Source organism: Dromiciops gliroides, chromosome 1 (genome assembly GCF_019393635.1).
Source record: "Dromiciops gliroides isolate mDroGli1 chromosome 1, mDroGli1.pri, whole genome shotgun sequence".
NCBI classification, from domain to species: Eukaryota; Metazoa; Chordata; class Mammalia; order Microbiotheria; family Microbiotheriidae; genus Dromiciops; species Dromiciops gliroides.
In genome coordinates, this window is record NC_057861.1 from 508,312,535 (window position 1) to 508,334,983 (window position 22,449).

The following is a 22,449-nucleotide window of genomic DNA, read 5'->3' on the forward strand; positions in this document are numbered from 1 at the left end:
CCCTAGTTCATTACCCTCAGCTGACAACTGGAAACATAGGCATAAATGATTGTCAGTGATGTCCCAGAGGTGGGGCAAGTTTCCTTACCAAGACTGGTCAGCTCTTTACAAGTTGCATTTTTCCTAAAATAGCATTACTTTGAAGTATGAAAATAACGCAAATTTAGAAATTCAGCTGAGCGTTAAATACAAGAGTATGAATCCTTCTTTATTTGTATAGTCCACTGATAGCAATTTACCTGAAGGACTCAATTTACTACCATGTCCAACATTTCCTGAAGTTTAGACAGCCGTTCCTCTCTCCAAATTCTGTTTGATTTCAGCTGTGTATTTCCCATAGAATCTCTCTGCTTTCTTGTTGAATTTGGCATTTCTTTCATTAATGTAGTCAATATCAGAATCATCATTATAAGGACACCTCCGACTGTATTTTTCTCGTTTCTCAATTTGTTTTTCTAGATCTATAACCATCCTATCAATTTCCTCTGTAGAAGGTACATGTGTTCCATGAAGAAGACTATTGGATGTTGGGTAGAATTCTTCTCCATGTTTCTCTCTCAGTTTTTCATATGTTTCCATATCAGGTTTGATCTGCTTGGTCAACCGATGATACTGGCGCAACTGAGCAGCTGCATAGTCTGAAAACCCCAGATCTGGGTTTTTCCTCTTCTTCTTTCTCTCCCACCTTTCTGCATCTTCCGCACTGATCTCCAGTAGCTTCGCTCGTTCATAGTCTTCCCCCCTTGCAACACATTCCTTCTTCTTTTCTTCAACTTGAAGTTCCCATTCCAAACGAGCCTTCTTAGCCTCCCAGTTTGCTGGCAGCTTGAGCCTTTTATCTTCTTCCACAACCTCCTGATGATTAACTCATTCCTTTTCAGGTGCAGCTTCCCCATGTGAAGTAACTTTTAAAGGTCTCCCAGAGAAAATGTCAATCATTTTCTTTCTGATTCATTCATACAAATTATAAAAATAAAAGGAGGGCATGCTGACTATAGTAGTGAAAATGAACTTATACTACATACTTTTTAAAACTACTTTAGAAATTACAAAATGCTTTCCTTACAAAAATTGCTGGAAGCACAAGGTAGGTATCTCTATGTATTCTCCATATTCTTTTCTTTAGAGAGTTCATCTACTGCTTATGGTTTCAACTATCACCTCTGTGCTGATAGTATCTCAAACAGGCTTATGCTCAGAATGTACTTTATAAAGGACAGGAATGTTGTCCTGGAGACAGTTAGAAATATAGAATTTGACACTGAGTGACAAGTTGAGGCTAAATTTATAATATTCAGAGGCATCATCTTGTAGTAAAGAGAAATTTAGTAGGAGCCTAAATGAAGACAGGGAGGTCAATAGTCATAGAGGAGGAAGGAGGATTTTGCAGACTTAGGAAACAGAAAATATCGGGAGACAAGAGATAGAGAGTGATGATCAGTGTCAGATGCTTCCAAGACATCAAGGAGAAAAGGATTTGATGATTAAGAGATCATTAGTGGGGCAGCTAGGTGGCGCAGCGGATAGAGCACCGGCCCTGGAGTCAGGAGTACCTGAGTTCAAATCTGACCTCAGACACTTAACACTTACCAGCTGTGTGACCCTGGGCAAGTCACTTAACCCCAATTGCCTCACTAAAAAAAAAAAAAAGAGAGATCATTAGCAACTTAGGATAGAACAATTTGCGTGGAATGACAAAGTCAGGAGCCAGAGTATAATAAGAAAAAGTATAGTAAAGTTGAAAATCTACCTATTTTAGATGGCCGTTTTGAGGAGTTCAGCAACAAAGGGAAGGGAAAAATAGGATAATAGCAGAGACAGATGGATGAAGTGAGGTTTTTTTGTTTGTTTTGTTTTGTTTTAGGATAGGAGACATGGGCATATTTGTAGGTATTAGGAAATGAGCCAGAACAGCTAGGGTGATGAAAAATAAGTGAAAGAGTGTGGGTGAAAGAGGGAGAAACTTAGAGGAGACCTGATGAAGGAGAGGTGTTAGCCTTCATAAAGAGTATGGGCACTTCATTATGTGAAAACAGAGAAGGAGGGAAAAGTAGCAGAAGGCATCTAAGTGATAGGAGATGAGGAAGAGGGGAGAAGAGGGAGTTCCTGGCAAATGGCCTCAATTCTTTTTTTCTGTATAATATTAGGAAAGCTTCTACAATGAGAGATTGCAGTGAGGGGGAAGGCATAGAAGGATTTGGGAAAGACGGAAAAGTTTAGGAGAATCAATGTGGAGAGTAGGATAGTGAGTTAATTGATAAGGGAGGTCTAGTACTATTGCCAGCAACATAAAGGGCCCAACTGAGACTGTGTAACATAAATCTGTAGTGGACCTAGTCAAAAGAGTTTCAGGATTTTCTCCATCTTCACTCAACAGCATGTTTAAAGGCTCAAAGGTAACAAATGGTAGGACTGATTCAAGACTAGTGCTCAGCTGGGAGTAATCAGTGTTTTGATAAGGGAGCTAGTGATTCAAGAGAAGACATCATGATTAATTCAGAAATGTGGTTGACATGCTTGTACATATATGTATATATGTGTATATATATGTATATATATGTGTGTGTATACATATGTATATATATGTGTATATATGTGTGTGTGTATGTATATGTGTGTGTATGTATGTATGTATGTATATATATATATATATATATATATATATTTGTATTTTTTGCTGGGGCAATGGGGGTTAAGCGACTTGCCCAGGGTCACACAGCTAGTGTCAAGTGTCTGAGACCGGACTTGAACTCAGGTCCTTCTGAATCCAGGGCCTTGCTTTATCCACTGTGCCACCTAGCTGCCCCCTGCTTGTACATATATAACATATCAGATCGCTTTCTGTCTTGGGAAGGGAGGAGGAAAGCAGATGAGGGAGAAAAACTTGGAACTAAAATCTTATGAAAACAAAAAGGAGAGAGAAGAGTGTAGAGTTGAACTGGGTCAATAGGTAATCAAGATGGAGAGGAGAAAGTGGCTAGTTGGGAGGAGATGGACTGGAAAATAAATGAGGGGTTAAAGGATTGGAGGTGATGTGAAGATGAAGAAAAGGGTTATGTCAAAGTAGGTAGAGAAAGAAGTGAAAAATCCATTATTTATGGCAGGATAAAGGGATGTCAGAATTCTTGAACAGGGAGGAGGTAGATTTCTGAGTGATGGCAAGATTGAGGATATAACCATCTTTGTAGGTGGTGGTGGGATAGAGGATTAGTTCATTTTAGAATAGGTTGGAAAAACTGAGTAGCAAAGGTATTTTAGGGAGAATCAATATATATCCTGAAGTCCCCTAGAACGAGAGCAGGAATTGGGGATAAGAGAAAAAACAATTGGCCAGATATCAAACTCATTGATAAAGGAAGGGAAGTAACCTGGGATTCTGTAGACAACTGCTACTAGGGTGTTGATTGGGTGGTAAATATGAATAGAATGAACTTCAAAGTAAGAGACATTACTGAAGGAAGGAAGAAGGGGAGGAACTGGATGTGGGAATTAGGAGCAAGGATTGTTCCCAATTCTTCTCTTCAACCAGTGAGCTGCGAATAAGTGAAAGTGAAGCCAGGGCAGCTATTTGGCACAGTGGATAAAGCATTGGCCCTGGATTCAGGAAGACCTAAGTTCAAATCCAGCCTCAGACGTTTGACATTTACTAGCTGTGTTACCCTGGGCAAGTCACTTAACCCTCATTGCCCGCAAATAATAAACAAAAAATAAATGAGCGAATAAATAAAAAAAAATTAAATGGTAAATAAATAAATAAATAATTGGATGGATTGAATAAATATATGAATGAACAAATGAATGAATGGAAATAATGAATAAATGAATAAACAGACAGATAGATAGATAGATAGATAGATAGATAGATAGATAGATAGATAGATAGATAGATAGATAGATAGATAAAAGTAAAGCCATTACTGAAAAGCATGACAAGGGAAGCTCTGTTGTCATGGGAAAGCCAGGTTTCAGTAAAATCTCATAGATAAAAAAAGTTTGAGAGGAAAAAAATTTAAAATGAAGGGAAGCTTGGGGCAGCTAGTTGGCACAGTGGATAAAACACCATCTCTGGATTCAGGAGGACTGGAATTCAAATCCAGCCTCAGACAGTTGACACTTACTAGCTGTGTGACCCTGGGCAAGTCACTTAATCCTCATTGCCCTATCAAAAAAAAAAAAAAAAGATGAAGAGAAGTTTGTTGGCTATGGAACAGACATGGCAGAGGACATAGTAGAAGGAATTATCAAATTTTAGAGTTTGAGAGAACTTTACAATTAATGAGCAAAAATCTAAAGAAAATTGATCTAGTTTGGGAGACATTAGTTATATATAAAAGCTCAAGAGAACTAACAATCTTTATGCGGGCATCTCATAGATTTAAAGAGTATTTTTTTCTTCCTTAACAAATGGGAGTTTAGGGCTTGCAGAAAGGTTTGTTTATCAAGAACTAGAGCCCAGAAAAATACCCTAATTGGCCTAAGTGAAGCAAAGTGGTACTACAATCAGAGTAATGGTCTATCCTGGGCCATGAGTGTGTCTCTCTACATTCAGTCCCTTTTTGTATTCATTCATTTTCTTGATTTTTTTAGCTGATGACTCCAAACTAAATTTGTAACTTTTGTATCCCTTCTCACATTTGCAACCACCTAAGGGTTATTTCAACTGTCAGCTAAAATTTCACATGATAAAACTGAAATCACCAGAAAATCATAAAAATACATAGGTTGGAGAAGGGACTTGAAAGTCAGTTACTGTATTACCCTCATTTTATAGATGAGAAAACATAGGTCCAAAGTAACAGAATGGTTTGCCAAAAGGCACACATCTTGTTAGTTGCAGAAGCATGACTCACACCAAAACCAGTTCTTTTTCCACTTCAGTACAATGCCTCACTGATTCTTGGAAAAGCTACTACCCCTCCTAAATTACCCACTTTTGTGAATGGCATAACCATTCTTCCAGTCACTACAGCTTAAAACATGACATTTACCTTTGCTGTTATTACCAGGAAGCTGAGAAAAATCTGGGTTCAAGTCCTGTCTCTGCCACATATATTGGCTATGTTACCCTGGTTGTCACTTAACCTCTCAGTTCTCTAGGCAATTCTCTATAAGTTGCAGAGAAGGTGTCACCCTGTATTGGTAGAAGGCTTTTTTCTCATCTGGGAGCTCCCCATAAGAAGCGAATCACAGGTCCTGTCCCATTTGCTCAATGTCATTGTACGAGGCGTTAATAGAGGAAACAAAAATAATCAATCCCTATTCTCAAGTAATTTATAAGCTTCTACATCTCTTTAAAGAGTCTTTCATATTTGTCCATCCCTCATTATTCTCACTGCCTGAACCCTAGTCCACCTAGTCATCACCTCACATCTATGCTGCTGAAGTAGTTTTCCTGCTATTTTTCTTTTTCTTTGTTTGTTGGTAGAGCAATGAGGGTTAAGTGACTTGCCCAAGGTCACACTGCTAGTAAATGTCAAGTGTCTGAAGTCAGATTTGAACTCAGGTCCTCCTGAAAGCCAGTGCTTTATCCACTGCACCACCTAAAGGCGCCCTGCAATTTTTTCTTTCCCTCTTCAATCCATTTTATAAACCTCTGACAGATGAATCTTCTCTAACTATAACTTGCAGAACAATTGTTTATATGCATTGGTAGAGGGAGCTTTCTCATAGACTGTTCACTGAAGCAAAACAATCAGAGTGCCAGACTAAGACTATTCATTTTATAGGAGAAAATCTTGAACGTAAAAACAAAAACTTGGACTCATCCCAGATCTGCCTTTTAATGCTTATGTGATCTTGAACTGATTATTGAAAGAGTCTAATCTTCCGTTTCCTTATCTACAAAATGGGAATAAAGACACTTGCATTACCTGCTACTTTCTTGGGTTTCTCTTAAGATTTACTGAGCTAATAAAAAAATTATTACAAGTCTTAAATTGCCATATAAATATAAATCACTGTTATATCGTAACAATTCTGTTTTTCTTACCATCTTTCAAATAAGCTAACATATATGTACATATATGTATATATGTATATGTGAATATATATATGTGTGTGTTTCTCAAATGGATAAAGTTCCTAGTGAAAAGGATTATATCATTAATTTTTTTTGCAATCTCATGTTAGTCCCACTACTATACTGAAATACGTTCCCCACCCCTGCCGGGGGTGGGGGCATCGCGAAATGGTGGTTAAGTGACTTGCCCAAGGTCACACAGCTAGTAATGTCAAATGTCTGAGGCTGGATTTGAACTCAGGTCCTCCTGAATCCACAGCCGGTGCTTTAGCCACCTAGCTTCCCCCTGATATACACTTAATAAGGTACAAGTGACTATCCAAAACCCACTAGATTTCTTTAAGTCTTCAACCACCTTCCTCTTTAGTATTGCTGTCTACTGACCTCCTATTTAATATTCTCTTTCTTTGACTAGGAAAGATACTACACTTTTTGGCAAACATACTATTCTCTCTTACCTCTTTAACTGTTCCTTTTGTTTCCATTCATTGGCTCCTCATCCCCTTCCTAATTCCTTAAAATGCTTATTTCCCCTGATCTATATGTTTTCCTTTTTCTATATTCTTTCCCTTGGCAATTGCATTCATTCCCAGAACTTCAACTAACAAATTTCTGTATACAATTTACAATATATTTCTCAAGTCATGGCCTCTTTTCTGAGATCTAGAGGTAGATCTGATCATTTCTATAAGACATTTCTATCTAAAGGTTCATACAACACTATACACTCATCTTACTAAAAACTGATCATGAGGGGCAGCTAGGTGGCAGAGTGGATAAAGCATGGCCCTAGATTCAGGAGGACCTGAGTTCAAATTTGGCCTCAGACACTTGACACTCATTAGCTGTGTGACCCTTGGCAAGTCACTTAACCCTCATTGCCCCATTAAAAAAACAAAAAAACTGATCATGTCCTCCCCCAAACCTGCTCCTTATTTCATTGCCTTGCTCTGTGGTGCTGTGGCTCTACCACATCTCCCATATTTGGAACCATGTTTTTATTCCTTTGACTCTGTCCTCTTGATTCTTATATTTAAACAGTTACCTTATCTGTCAATTCTACTTATGTGATGGGGACTAATGATATGGAATATCAGTTATGTTAACCCAGTCAATTGATACATTAGCTAGTTTTGTGTAAGTGCTTAATTTTTAATTTTTTTTTAAATTTCATTCTTTAGCTACAGGTTTAGAATCTTTAAATCAATATTGATTCCTCCTCCATGTATCTCTCCAGTCAAGTTATCCAGAGGATGGTTCTCTGAGTAGAGGAAATGGTATATTTTTAAAAAAATTATATAAAAACAAAATATATCAATTTTAAAAATTCTGATTCTCAATAAATCTAGTGTCTTTCTCTTTCTAGTACTACTGCCACTACCCTAATATTGTCTATCCTTACCACTTGTTAGGATGATTTCAAAATTATCCTTTCAGACATTCTCTGCTGATTGTTTCCCTTCGTACAACTAGCTTTATAATCTTTCTTTATTATATATAGGTCTGTTACTGTCACTCTTCCATTTAAGTCTTCATTTGTTTCATATTACCACCTGAGTGATATTTAAAGTAATTTGTCTGACATTAAAATCCTTTCAATTGGGGCAGCTAGATGGTGCAGTGGTTAAAGCACTGGCCCTGGATTCAGGAGTACCTGAGTTCAAATCCAACCTCAGATACTTGACACTTACTAGCTGTGTGACCCTGGGCAAGTCACTTAACCCACATTGCTCCTCAAAAAAAAAAATCCTTTCACATTCTGGCACCGGTAGACCTTACCAGTGAAGAACAGTGGAAAGAAGACTCAAGGTGGAATCAGGTAATCCAGTTCAAATCCCAACCCTGTCATTTTCTTTTTGTTCGAAATTGGACAAGTAACTTAAATTCTTAAAATTTCTGTTTCCTAATCTTTAAAATGAGGAGATTACACTAAGTCATAAAATTGTAGATTGAAAATGAAAGGGTTTTCCTGGACAACCTTTAAGATCTTTACCTTAGAGAACGTCAGGTATAAAATTTTCACTACAGGTAAGGATAACTGACATCCAGAGAATTTAAGTTTTATGACCAAGGTTATACAGGTTATAAGTGGCAGGGCCAATTTTGAACCCATGTTGACTCCAAATCCAGTGCCCTTTCCATTGTACTATACTTACTCCTTCTTAATAAGATCTAGATGAGTTCTAGGGACCCTTTAAGATTTTGTTCTATTTTCTTGAATAATATTCTCCCATTCTTTCTATGAATTAATCATGCTAGATTACTATCTCTCTTAAATATATATTGCAATCCTACCTCCATGCTTTTGCCCATTTTGTTTTCTTATACTTCCTAAAAGCCTAAAAATCAGATATGCATATATCCCCTTTCCCCCAGAATTCTCTGGTACACTTAACTGTAGAGGCCAAATTTAATATGTAGAGAGTTATTGGGTGGCTTGCCATAATATTGGGGTTCAGAAAACAATGAGGGACCTCTAGGTCCAGGACTTCCACCTCTCCGAACTTCCTTTTTAGATGTTTCTCCCAGGCCAATAAGAAAGGAGTAAATGATAAATGAATGTAAATGGTTGATAATATTAAACATTATTATATAATCTTCTTTGATCAATTAAACCACATCACCTTGTCCATGAATTCTCTGTCTAGTATGACAATAATAGATACTTGAAGTGATAATCAATTTATCAAAAAGATACTTGATGTGATAATCAATTTATGAAAAAGAAATAAAACCTCAATCAGCAAGACTCAAGATGTTCATTGGTCACTTTACAAACTAAGCAGTAGAGTTCAATAACCCTTAATCTCTGCCAGGGACTTAATTCCCCATCAATTGTGTTCTCCCAATTTTAGGAGTTCTCTGCACCAGAGTTCCATTTAACCACTTAATAATCAGAATAGCTTTTATAAAGGAATATTTACTTCAAATATATAGCAAGAAAAAATACATAAAACTTCCTACTAACACCAGGCTGGAGGTAGGGGCTATAATTTTCCTATATACCACTTCAGTCTTAAAGAAGGTAAGGGAATTAGGTTCACAATGTACCTTAGTTTCTATATAATTTTGTCCAATCCAAATTCTATGTCCAAAGCCCCAAAAGGCTTATATTTTGGTACAATGGCTTCTTAGGGCTTCCCTGTTGAACCAGCAACAACCTCTATCCTAAAACCCTACCTCCAAGGTCACCTTGGCTTAGGATCCTGAGCTGAAGGATATATAACCTTCACCTCGAACTAAAAGGAATAAATGAAACTGACCAACTCTTCAAGTGCAGTTCTCAGGTCATGGGGCCAAAAGTAAGTAGTGGAGAGGTTGAAATTGTGCTTCCCCCATATCTAGCTCAGTGTTTAGTGCCCACAATTTGGATGAACAGGACCTTCACCTTCCCACCCCTCTACCCTCCAACCAAAATGCCATCAGAAATGATAACTGCTCCAACCTGGTAGATTTAATGATGTTTTGGCTATGAATCCAATAGAAAAGAAAGGTTCCTCCCACCCATGTGGTCAGAGAGTGCAGGATGCCTCAACCAGAAGGAGGTCCCTTCCATTGCCCATGAGGGTGCCTCCATCTTAGGCAATCTGGGTATTTAAAAAAACCCTATTTTACTTTTAATGCTCTTTTACAGTTAATTTTCAACTCAGCCTTTAAAAATCATGTCAACAATTGCCTCTTCTATGGAACTTTTCTTCTTACCATTAATTAGTAATGACTTCCCTCTTAAAACTCAAGCAGCCCCTTGTTTTGTACCTTTTTAATCTACTTTTCTTATAATATTGTGTATCATGCTTGTCAACATTTATATCTTATAGCCCTTCTAGAATATAAATTCCATAAGGGTTGATTGTCTCAGCTAAACTTCATGCATGTTCTATTTCTAATATAGTGCTCTGTAAATAGTAGATACTTAATGAATGTTTGGTAAATTAATTGATTAGTAATAGGCAATCAATATTTTGAATTGAACTGAGATGTTATTTGTTATTTATAAGCTGTATTGCAGTGTAGCTGGTTAAATAGTTCAAAGAGGACAATAACTTCATCCATGTTAGCACCAATTAATCTGATTTCACATGATACAAAACTTTTCACTGATGAATCAAAGCTAAAAGTTATTGCTGAATTTCCCTACCTTGGTAGAACACAACCGGATAAAACCTTAATAGAAAATAATGTTTAAACCAGAACTTTAATTTCCTTGTTATTAGGAAAAGACAGTGAAGAAACTCCCTCCATCAATACTTCTGTAACTTTGATTATTAAATGGTAGCCTGGGGCCCTGGTAGTTAAGGTTGGTTAGTATCTATACAGGCAGTTTGAATAAAGGGATGAGACTTGAACCTAGGCCTTACTGATTTCTAAACTCACTCTCTATCCACTATGCCAGGTTGATTCAAACAGAGAGATAACAAATTAAACTGAGAATCAGTGCATCCCTTGATAAAGTGACAAGCAGGAATGGTAGCAATGGGGATCAAACTCAGAAGCTAAATTAAAGGCTACAGAACTGTAGTGTTGTTCAATCTCTTTTTATAGCTCTATGGTTCCAACCAACCACTGACATCATGTTCAATTACTTGAAAAAGTCAATCAATGTCACTTGTGCTCTATTCTCAACATGGAATTATTGGACAATGCCTCCAAATCTGAGATATTAGACCAAAATCTTCTAAAACTCTTTGCTTAAAAGACAATCATAATTGCTGAGTCACATTGCTGAGAAGAATAGATGTTATCCAAATACCTCAGCAAATGCTTTTTGGCAGACATTAAAGAATAACTGCAAGGCACTAACAGTGGCAGTAATTAAAAATGGCCTGAAGTATGGCCTGAAACTGTGAGATCTCCTGCTAGAAAATTATTTCTTTGGAAAGAAAATGAAAGAAAAAGCCATCAGAGGTACTGTATTTCAAATTTTTCAGTAGCTGAAAGTTAGTAAGGAAACTGAATGGCAGAGCAACAGGTTTTCATGAAGATATAACAAAGAGGCAGATTAATAGCAGAAGGAGTTGAAGGAGGAAAAGGAGGAGGAGGAGGTTGAGGAGAAACAAAAGTAAGATTTTTAGATCTAATAACTGGTATCATTTACATGCCAATAAGATGTACATTTAGCTGTGTCTGAGTGCTCAATGACAGGCACTTATAGGAACAAAGATTTAGAGTTGAAAGAGATATTAGAAGTTATCTAGTCAATTTTCTTCATTTCACAACAGAGGAAACCAAGTCCAAAATAGATTAAAGGACTTATCCAAGGTCACACACAGGCAGAGGTGGGATTCAAACCTATGTCTTATGACTGCAAACCCAATAGTCTATAGAATGAATTTTACTACTTCTGTATCAGCTTTCACCAAAAATCCATCCATCCTCCTCTCTTGCTGTCAAGAACATTACTATCCGTCTATTTTTAAGTTTTAAAACTTTTACTATTCAATCATTTCAGTTTTGTGTGACTCTTCATAATCTTATTGGGGGTTTTCTTGGCAAAGATACTAGAGAGGTTTACCATTTCCTTCTCCAGATCATTTCGCTGATGAGCTAAGGCAAAGAAGGCCAAGTGACTTGATTCACATTACACAGCTACTATGAGTCTGAGCCCTGATTCAAACACAGGAAGATGAGTCTTCCCAACTTTCGGCCCAGTACTCTATCCACTGTACCACCTAGCTGCCCTCTTCTCAAACTTGCTTACCCGCTTAATGGATTTGAATCTCGCTGTTGAAGACCTTGATGATTTCATATGGCCATACATAGTTTAGTTGTTTGTGGATAATGATACAGATACTTTTCTTCTAACCTATGATGACTAAAGGAAGAGGGGTTGACCAAAGCTATGTCAGAGAGTAAGCCTGAAAACCAGAAGGAAATCCACTTAGTGTACTTTAAAGGCACTAATACTATTCTCTTGGCTACTCTGTCTTTTTTTTTTTTTCCTGTTGATAATATCCAGACTCTTCAAGCTTTTCTCTATTGGAGTAAAGAAAAGGCTGATTCCTTTCCCACATTCTATCAAAAAAGGTGAACTGCTAACACTTGGGCATTAACTGGATCAGGGACCTGGCTAGGCACACAGAGCTTAGGGATAGCTCCTGAGTATTTTTGTTTTGTGTTTCCAGTAAACTTCAATGACCATGGCAAAAATACTGAGGGCAAAATGGAAGATCTCAAAAAATTCAAAGTTTTATCTTTCTAATGGAAGGCAATTGCTAGATCTGTGAAATTTAAGTACCAAAGGAAAATAAGTGAATTCATCAATTGATCCAGAGGTTTATTTTACTTCAGACTTATATGCCCCCTGGTTAAGACTTCTTTACTGAATTGCTGCTGTTCTACACCATTATGACCCAGAAATCCCTTCATCCTTAAAGATTACTTTACCTCTGGAATGTTACCTTTTATCCTGGAGGCCCTGGGTTTTTTTATATTTTTTAAAAAATAATAAACATTTTTATTTATAGTTTTGAGTTCCAATTTTTATCCCTCTTTCCCTCCCTCCCCTTCCTGAGGAAGCAACCAATAAGATATGGGTTATGCATGTATAACATGTATAATGTAAACAATATCATATTTGTCATCTTGTACAAGAAAACTTGATTAAAATTAAAAAAAATTAAAGAAAGTGAAGAGTAGTATGCTTTCAGTATAGTCCATCAATATCAGTTCTTTCTTTGGAGGTAGATAGTGTGTTTCATCAATAGTCCTTTGGGATTGTCTTAGATCATTGCATTGTTGAGAATAGTCAAGTGATTCACAGTTTTTCATCAAACAATATTGCTATCTCTGTGTACAATGTTCTCTTGGTTCTGCTCACTTCATGATACATGATATCATGCATGTATTTCCAGGCCTTTCTGAAATCATCCTGCTTGTCATTTCTTAAATCACAATAATATTCCATCACCATCATATATAATAGTTTGTTTAGTCATTCCCCAATTGATGGGCATTCCTTTGATTTCCAGTTCTTAGAGGCCCTTGTTCTGATTAAATGTTTTTTTTTAAAAAAACCTAAATTTAAGGAGGGTATTAGACCAATCATTTTTTAAATATTTCTCATTAAATTACACACATCTGTATCATTCCCCTACAATGGGTATCTCTTTCCCTAGATCATCCTACTTTTCAGGCTCTTTTATAAGTTGTCTTCTCTATTAAAATGTAAAGTCTTCAAGGGCAAGGACTGTGTTTCATTTTGTTTATATTTGCCTTTTCAGCACTTAGAATGATGCCTGGAACATAGTAAGTGCATAATAAATGCTTATTTGACAGATTAATTCACATTGCCAGACAAATTATGCTATATGTCAAAATATGGACATTGAGATTAAAAAGTGCTAAGATTAGTTAAAGGTAATATTTAAAGTCAGAAGTCCTACAAAGATGTTCACAATTGATATTTTAAGTCTTTCCCTCCTGGGAAAATATAATAGTAGTTATCAATTAGTACTTGCTGTTGTTTAAGTCTTTGTTAATGTACACTTGTGAGTCTTGTTACCAAAGCATTTCTCTCATTTTAAGGAAATAACTGTTATACATAATTTATATTGAATATTGAGTAACTTTCATCTCTTCCCACATAATGATACATTCTAGACATGAGCAAAACCTAAGTTTTAAGGAAATTTTAAAAGGGGGAATTGGGGAAGGGCGGAATAGAAAAATAGCTTTACTCCTCTCTTTAAATACCAGATTCCCCTTGACACAAACCCAGCCCATATGGATTTGGGGGCTGGAGATGGAGAAGAAAGGAGTAAATGAGAAACTGCAAGTTTTCAACAAACAGTAGTAAAAGTTTGTAGAGGGCAGCTAGGTAGTACAATGGATATAGTGCTGTGACAGGAGTCAGGAAAACTTATCCCTCTGAGTTCAAATCTGCCCTTAAACACTTACTAGCCACATGACTCTGGGCAAGTCACTTAACTCTCTTTGGCTCAGTTTCTTTATCTGAAAAATTAGCTAGAGACGGAAATGGCAAAACACTTCAAAATCTTTGCCAAGAAAATCTAAAATAGGGTCACAGAGTCAGACATGAATGACGTGACTGAAGAATAAAAAAAAAACATTTGTTGAACTAATGTTATTTTTGAAGTTACACCTTATCTTATCCTTAGAAAAGCCCTTTAGAATCTGGCTATTATTTACCTTCCCAATATTCTTACGTTTACTTTCTGTTACATATTTTGTGCTACAATGACATTGGTCTTCTTGATGTTACTCTCATAATACATCCCATTTCCCAATTCTAAACATTTTTATTAAATGTCCCAAATACTTGATATTTTTCTTTTCTTTTTCTTTTTTTGCTATCTCCTGGATTCCCTGGATTCCTTCAGATCTCAACTAAAATTCTACCTCTTGCAAATAGCCATTCCTGATCCCTGGTGATGATAATGCTTTCAACCTGTTGATTACTCTCATTTTATGCTGTGTATACTTTATTTGTGCATAATTGTTTTCATGTTGTCTCTCCCATTAGACTTTAAGCTCCTTGAGAGCAAACATAATTTTTGCCACTCTTTTTATCCTCGGTATTCAGTATAGTCCCTGGTTCAGAATAAAACAGTATAAATAAGTAAAAAATGCATATAAATAATAATATAACATAATAATGATAAATGATATAAATAATAAAAATAAATAACTGGTTGTTTATTTGATTTGACTTGAGACAAGCAGAAAATATTATTATGTTTAAAGCCACCAAATATAATGTAATTAAAACACATTTATATATCTATATTTATATCTATATCTATATCTATCTATCTATCTATCTATCTATCTATCTATCTATCTATCTCTCTCTCTATATATATATATACTCATACACACATATATGTGTGTTTGTGTATGATGGCATATCTACATTTTGAAGCAAAAGTTAAATACAAATATTTGAGAATATCAATAGTCTTCTTTCAGAACCAAAAAAGCTAACATATATAAAATAAGAAAGAAGCTGAGAAGCTGACTACGTTTTTGCCAAAGATTATTATGATAGATCCCTGGTGATTGTTGAATGGGAATACAAAGGAATATCCATACAGCTCAGCTATGCATGACACTTTTTTTTTTTGGCACAACAAACATTTATTTTATTTTTCCAGTTACATGTAAGGGTAGTTTTCAACATTCATTTTCATAAGATTTAGAGTTCCAAATTTTTTTCCCTCCCTCCCCTTCCTCCCCCCTCCACAAGATAGCAACCAATCTGATATAGGTTATATATGTACAATCCCCAAGTGCTCTTTTTATCAATTCTTTGTATGGGGGTGGATAGTATGCTTTGTCATTAGTCCCTTGGGTTTGTCTTGGATCATTGTATTGCTGAGAGTAGTTAAGTCATTCACAATTGATAATAAAACAATACTGCTGTCACTATGCACAATGTCCTTCCAGTTCTGCTCACTTCACTATACATCAGTTCATATGAGTCTTTCCAGGTTTTTCTGGTATCATCCTGTTTGTCATTTCCTATAGTACAATACCATTCAAGTATAATCATATACCACAGTTTCTTCAGTCATTCCTCAGTTGATGGACATTCCCTTGGTTCCCAATTGTTAGCCACCACAAAAAGTTGCTATAAATATTTTTTGTACAATTTTCCCACTATTGTCTTTTTCACAATTACTATTGTTAACTGTTTCCCTCCATCATATTCCCTTCCACATGATATTGACTCTATTACTTATCTTCTTTTACCCAATCTCTCTTCATAAGGGATTCACTTCTGTCTGTCCCCTCCCCCAATCTGCCCTCCCTTCTTTTGCTCCTCTCTCTTTCTCTCCTTCCCCTCCTATTTTCCTGCAGGGTTAGATAGATTACTATACACAATTAAGTGATTATGTTATTTCCTCCTTGAGCCAATTCTGATGAGTGTTAGGCTCATTTACTGCCCAAATTAAATAGATTGCACCCCCCAATTGTGTGTGTGTGTGTGTGTGAATCCCTCCTTGAGGCAACTTTGATGAGATTAAGATCTTTGAGCCTATTCTGATCAGTATAAAATTCATTTACTGCCCTTCTCCTCCCCCATCTCTTGCTCCCATCTATAAGCTCTCTCCTTTCCTGTTTCTTTCATGTCAGATTTCATCCCATGCTAACTCTTCTCTTCCCCCTCCCACAGTGCATTCCTCTCACCCCTCAATTTAACCCTAATGATGTCATCATGAGGCAGCTAGGTGACACAGTGGACAAGACATCCACCATGGACCCAGGGGGATCCCAGCCCAAACGTGGCCTCAGACACCCACTGCATGACCCCAGGTATTTCCCCCAACTCCAATTTTTTATGGTTCTCTAGGGTCTTGTATTTGAAAGTCAGATTTGCCATTTAGTTCAGGTCCTTTCATCACAAATACCTGAAAGTCCTCTTTTTCATTGAAGTCCCATTTTTTCCTCTGAAAGATTGTATTAGAATTGCTAGATACATGATTCTTGGTTGTAATCCCAATTCCTTTGCCCTCTAGAATATCATACTCCATACCCTCCAGTCCTTTAATGTAGAAGCTGCTAGATCTTCTGTTATCCTGACTGGGTCCCCATAGTACTTTAATTCTCTCTTTTTGGCAGCTTACAATTTTCAGGAGGTGATTGGCAGATTCTTTCAATTTATATTTTACCTCCTGCTTCTAGAATATCAGGGCAATTTTCCCTGAAAATTTCTTGTAAGATGATGTCTAAGCTCTTTCTTTGATCATGGTTTTCAGGTAGACCAATGATTTTTAAGTTGTGTCTCCTGGAACTATTTTCTAGGTCAGCAATTTTTCCCAGAAGTTATTTCACATTGCCCTCTATTTTTTTATTCATTTGGATTTGCTTTATTGTGTCTTGGTTTCTCATAAAATCACTAGCTTCCATTTGTTCAATCCTAATTCTTAGCCAATTATTTTCATCAGAGAGCTTTTGTAGCTCCTTTTCCATTTGTACAATTTGACTTTTCAAGCTGTGAACATTGTTTTCTCCCTCCACCTACAAACACGTTGCTATAGCCTCTTTGTCTACACCTCACTCAATATCTGGGGCAATGTTTTAAATATCTGATGCATATTTGTATCATAATTAAAATTTGTTGGGAGACCATTTTCCCTATTTTTAAACAATTTATTTGAATGACCAGACTGAATTTCAACTAGGAATGAAGGATAATTTTAATACAAGGAACACTATATACATAATGGACTATATTAATATCAATAGTCTAAAACATGTTTGAGAAAACACATTGTTTTCTTTTTTCTTTTTTTTTACATTTAGTTTATTTGTTTATTCATTCATTTATTTATTTTTGGTGAGGCAATTGGGGTTAAGTGACTTGCCCAGGGTCAGAGAGCTAGTAAGTGCCAAGTGTCTAAGGCTAGATTTGAACTCAGGTCCTCCTGAATTCACCACCAATGCTCTATCGATTGTGCCACCTAGCTGCCCCCATTTATTTTATTTTTGCAACATTATTTTCTGTTAAAAAACACCATGAGCTTGAGAAAAATATTTCTTTCATGTTTATTACAAACTATTAATATAAAAGCTAACCCCAATTATAATGTAGAAATGATAGAAGATTTTCCAATAAGATGAAGAATAGAGGAAAAAATATGTTGTCACTACTATTATTTTATAAAGCTTTAGAAAAAATTAGCTGTAGTAATAATAATCAAAATATGGGAGAATACATCAATGAAAGATTTTAAAATTATGGCTTTGAAGATATCATAGTTTACTTATAGAACTTTAAATGTACAAAATAAACAGGAATTATTAATAACTTTAATATAGTCACAAGATAAAAGTTCAATAATTTTTCTATTCATTACCTTTTCCACAAAAAAGGAAAGAAAAGTAATTTCCATTCAAATGTTCTACATAATATAAATTATATTGTATTCCAAGTACTATGACACACACAGCATTTCTATGAACATACCTACAAAGCACCATTTACAGATATAAAAGAAGAAAAATAATTGGAGATTAATTAATCATTCTTGTTTGAGCTATTACAGTGTAATAAAATTGTCAATACTGCCTAAATTAATTCATAGATCTAGCACCATGCCAATAAATCTACCAAAGAATTACATTAAAATTGCTGACAAAGTTATTACAAAAATTATCTAGAGGAATAAAATATCAGAAACTGAAGGAAAATGTTTTGTTTGAATCAAATTAAAGGCGATCTTATAGCACCATCATTTAGAAATTTAGTCAGTCAACAAAATTTTACTTAGCACTTACTTATATTGTGCTAATCACTGTGGTTCAAATATAAGACAATAATCATCAAAACAATTTGATGTTGGTTGTTTTTTTAGGTCAATAAACGAAAGAGAATAAATTAATTAATCCATAAGCATGAATGTCACTGTTTTCAGTGATCTCAAGAATATAAATTATAAGATACACCCCCCCCAAAAAAATTAAAAAGTGCTGGGAGAACTTGAAAATAGATTGGGAAAAATTAGATTTTGCATAAAAATCTCACAACATATGTGACAGTGAGATCTGAATAGATATATGATCTAGATATAAAAGATAATATCATAACCTAATTAGAATAGTAGATAGGCAGATGCCTTAAACAACTACAATGGAATCATTCTTGAATATTCAGAAAAGATCACGAGAGATGATATTCAAAATTTGATTACACAAAACATTTTTTTGAATAAACAGCAATTCACTGAGAATTATAAGGGAAATAGTTAATAGAAAAGTTAATAAATTATAGGTCTGATATGTAGAATTAGTATGGCATAGAGGACAGACAGCTGGCCTTGCAGTCAGGAAGATTAGTTTTATGTTTCAGTGACATCACAGCTCTGTGATCCTGAGTAAGTCACTTAACCTCTCTTTGCTCTAGGTAACTATAAATCAGTAAATTTCAGGGGGAAAATATCTAAATTTCTAGAGGAACCCAGGAATTCTCTATAGCATTGAAGTCACACATTTAGTATCTTCTTCAATCTTGTCAAATATAAATAAGGTACTGCTAATTGTTCTAAGATGAACAGTAATTTGGAACTACATCTGCAAAAGCATTAAATGCCTTTTGATTCACCAATACCACTCCTAGGAATATAACCCAAAGAGATTAAAGACAGAAAGGAAAGAAGCATATGTACAAAACAAATTGTAAAAGCACTTTTGATTTTGTTTTGTTTTGGTAACAAAGCAGGGAATGTTTGGACAAATTATAGTATATAAATGTAATAGAATGTTATTTGCCATAAGAAATAATAACAGGTAAAGATTCAGAAAAATCTGGGGAAATTTGTATAAATTAATGCAGAGTGAATTGAGTAGAACCAGCATAATTTATGCATGTAGTGACTACAATATTGTAAAGGAAAGGAACTTTGAAAATTTAAGGAGTTTGATCAATGAAATCCTTAATCAATAACCCAAAATCGATGATGATATATACCTCTCAACTCTTGGTAGAGTAAGATGCTATAGATGCAGAATGAGATGGGACACAGAAAAGTGGAAGTATGTTGTACTACATATTTGCATATATACATATATTTGTATATAATCAAACTGGGTAATAGATTAAAGTTTTCTACACAGTTTTTCTGTCCCATTTGAATATTAAAATGTTCATATTCACTTATCATTTTCTGGGTCACAATTAAAATAATTTAAAAGAAAGCAGATTACATTATAAAAAGAAGCAAAATTCTCAAACCATAAAAGCACATGTAAGAATGTTAAGCCTAGGGGCAGCTAGGTGGCAGAGTGGATAAAGCATGGCCCTGGATTCAGGAGGACCTGAGTTCAAATTTGGCCTCAGACACTTGACACTCATTAGCTGTGTGACCCTTGGCAAGTCACTTAACCCTCAATGACCAACAAAGAAACAAACAAAAATGGGGCAGCTAGGTGGCATAGTGAACAAAGCACTGTCTCTGGATTCAGGAGAACCTGAGTTCAAATTTGTCCTTTGACTCTTGACACTTACTAGCTGTGTGACCCTCTGTAACTCACTTAACTGTCATTGCCCCACTTTAAAAAAAAAAGTTAAGCATAGCAGTTAAGAGAGAAGTATTTGACTTTGAAATTTGGTTTCTTTAGTTAACTGAATTGACAATTTAGTAACAGAATCTCCTGTTTATGTAGTACACTTTTAGTAGAAGCTTCTTGCTCATGAGTATAACAAGGTGAACTTTGTAGTGAATGCTTAAATATGTTGTGATTAAATTATTATTTCCACATTACACTGACCCATCCCCCATTAACTTTTGAATCATGTATTTTACACACTGGAGAGAGTTTTTCTGATTTACACTTAAGCTATCAAGATAATTTCTTAATATTGAGGAATACTGAAAAAGCATTTTTAGAGATTTTCCCCCTGAATTAAAAGTTATTTTTTGACTAGGAAAAGGGGGAATAAAGTCCCTAAAATGTTAGAGATCAGTTTTCAACTCTAAAGGTTAATTGAAATATGGATTCTGTATCTGGACTATTTATTTTTTTCCAATAGTAATCATCAAATCTGCTGTCAAATAACTAAAGATATTCCATCCTAAAACAAAAATAAATTCAGGGACAACCCATACCATAAATTGATGTTAAGGGCAAGTATGCCTTCACACTATTAAGAAAAAGAAAATGGCAATTACACTTCAAAATATCCCTGAAATCCAACTTGATTATATCATGATGCAGCTGCTTTGATTATATTTCTTGTGATTGGGTGGCCCTCATACATGGACAGAACATATATGTTTGATATCTATGGATATACCTCTAACCTTTTGAGATGCTGATGGAATCCTTGGTGCTTGTGTAAAAGATCTAAATCATGGGAAACTTCTCAAAATTTTCATATTTTTTCTGAAATCCCCCCAAAGCCCAGAGGTACTTCTTTGAAAGTAAGTCAACATTGAGTAGATGGTCCCAGGAAAATACAATTCCAATGACAATATGTGTATATATGTATGTATGTACACACACACACACACACACACACACACACACATATATATATATATATATATATCAATAAGGATTCAATAAGGAAGGAATAAGCATTTATACAAGACCTATTATGTTCCAGACATTCTGCCTTTCACTTCATTCACTGAACATTCCTTGCTCACAATAACTCTGTGAGATAGATTCTATTATTATCTCCATTATTTTACAGTTGAGCAAACTGAGGTAAATAGCTTTTAAATGACTTATAGGGACATATAGCTGAGATTAGATTTGTCAGATTTGAATTCAGATCTTGTTGACTCCTGGCCCCATACTCTATCTACTAAGCCACCCAGCTTGTCTTGGACAGACAGACAGACATACAGACAGATGCACACAAACAAACACATATACACACACACTGCCTCTGTCATCAATTCTACCAAAAGAGTAGTGATTTTATTTGTATACAAAATGTTTTCGCATCAGTTGTTTCCTCTCAGATATATTTAGAATTGGTTCAATGGTAAAACTGAAAGAATAATCTTTGATGGTTTGATGTTAGTTTAAAAAGAGGTCTCCAGAGGAGTGTTTGGCCTTCTGTAGTTTAACATTTTTATCAATTACTTGAATAAAGACACAGATGACATTAACAAAGCTGGGGAGGCAAGCTAATATATTGAATGGCTAAGTGAGTAACCGAAAGAAAGTATTTTCAAGCTAGAACACTGACCTTAATCTAATACAGTGAAATTCAGTGGGTATAAATGTAAAATATTACATTTGAGTTTTTAAACTAAACCTTACAGATATCAAATTGGCTTGACATGGTTAAACAGCAGGTGTTCTGAAATTGATCTCAGGGTTTTAGTGAACTTCTGTGTAATATAAGATAGTTCTGTGAAGTGGCAGCCAATTATCTCCATCACCCCCCCCCCAAAATCTATCCCTTCTTCTTCATTTCATTCTTGATGTTGAGGTTAATACTATTCTCACAGTCACTCAGGTTCACAAACTATGTGTCACCATCTATTGCTTACTCTCCTTCATTCCATATATTCATTCTGTGGCAAAATGATGTTTCTATCTTTCTAATATCTCTCACATATTTCTCTCACATAGTCACTACCTGATTTTAGGGCTTTGTCACCCCTCACATGGACTATTGCAGCAGCTTTCTAGCAGGTCTCCCTGCCCCATATCTTCTTATATCAATACATTCTCTATAAAGCTGACAAGATGATTTTTCAAAAGCCTAGGTTTAATCATATCACTTCCTTACTCAGGTAACTCCAAAGATTTCCTGATATGTCAAGGATCAAATATGAACTATATTGATAGGAATTAAAAGCTCTTACCCCCTTTTCAGTCTTCTTACACTTTCCCCTGTTCCATGGAGTCTCTAGTCTAGCGATACTGACCTACTCGCAGTTCCTACAGATTCTATACCTTGCAAACTATCCATTGCAATTCCTATCTCTATGAGTTTGCATTGGGACTTT

At 35.5% G+C, this 22,449-nt stretch overlaps 1 protein-coding gene across 1 annotated transcript; it reads right to left on the minus strand.

The window, feature by feature from the left end:
- Positions 1–255: 255 nt before the first annotated feature.
- On the minus strand, positions 256–896 carry LOC122750918 (pre-mRNA-splicing factor SYF2-like). The gene is given in 2 exon segments (XM_043997800.1): positions 256–866; positions 869–896. Coding segments are annotated over 2 exon segments (612 nt in total). The 3' UTR covers positions 256–282.
- Between the last annotated feature and the right edge of the window lie 21,553 nt (positions 897–22,449).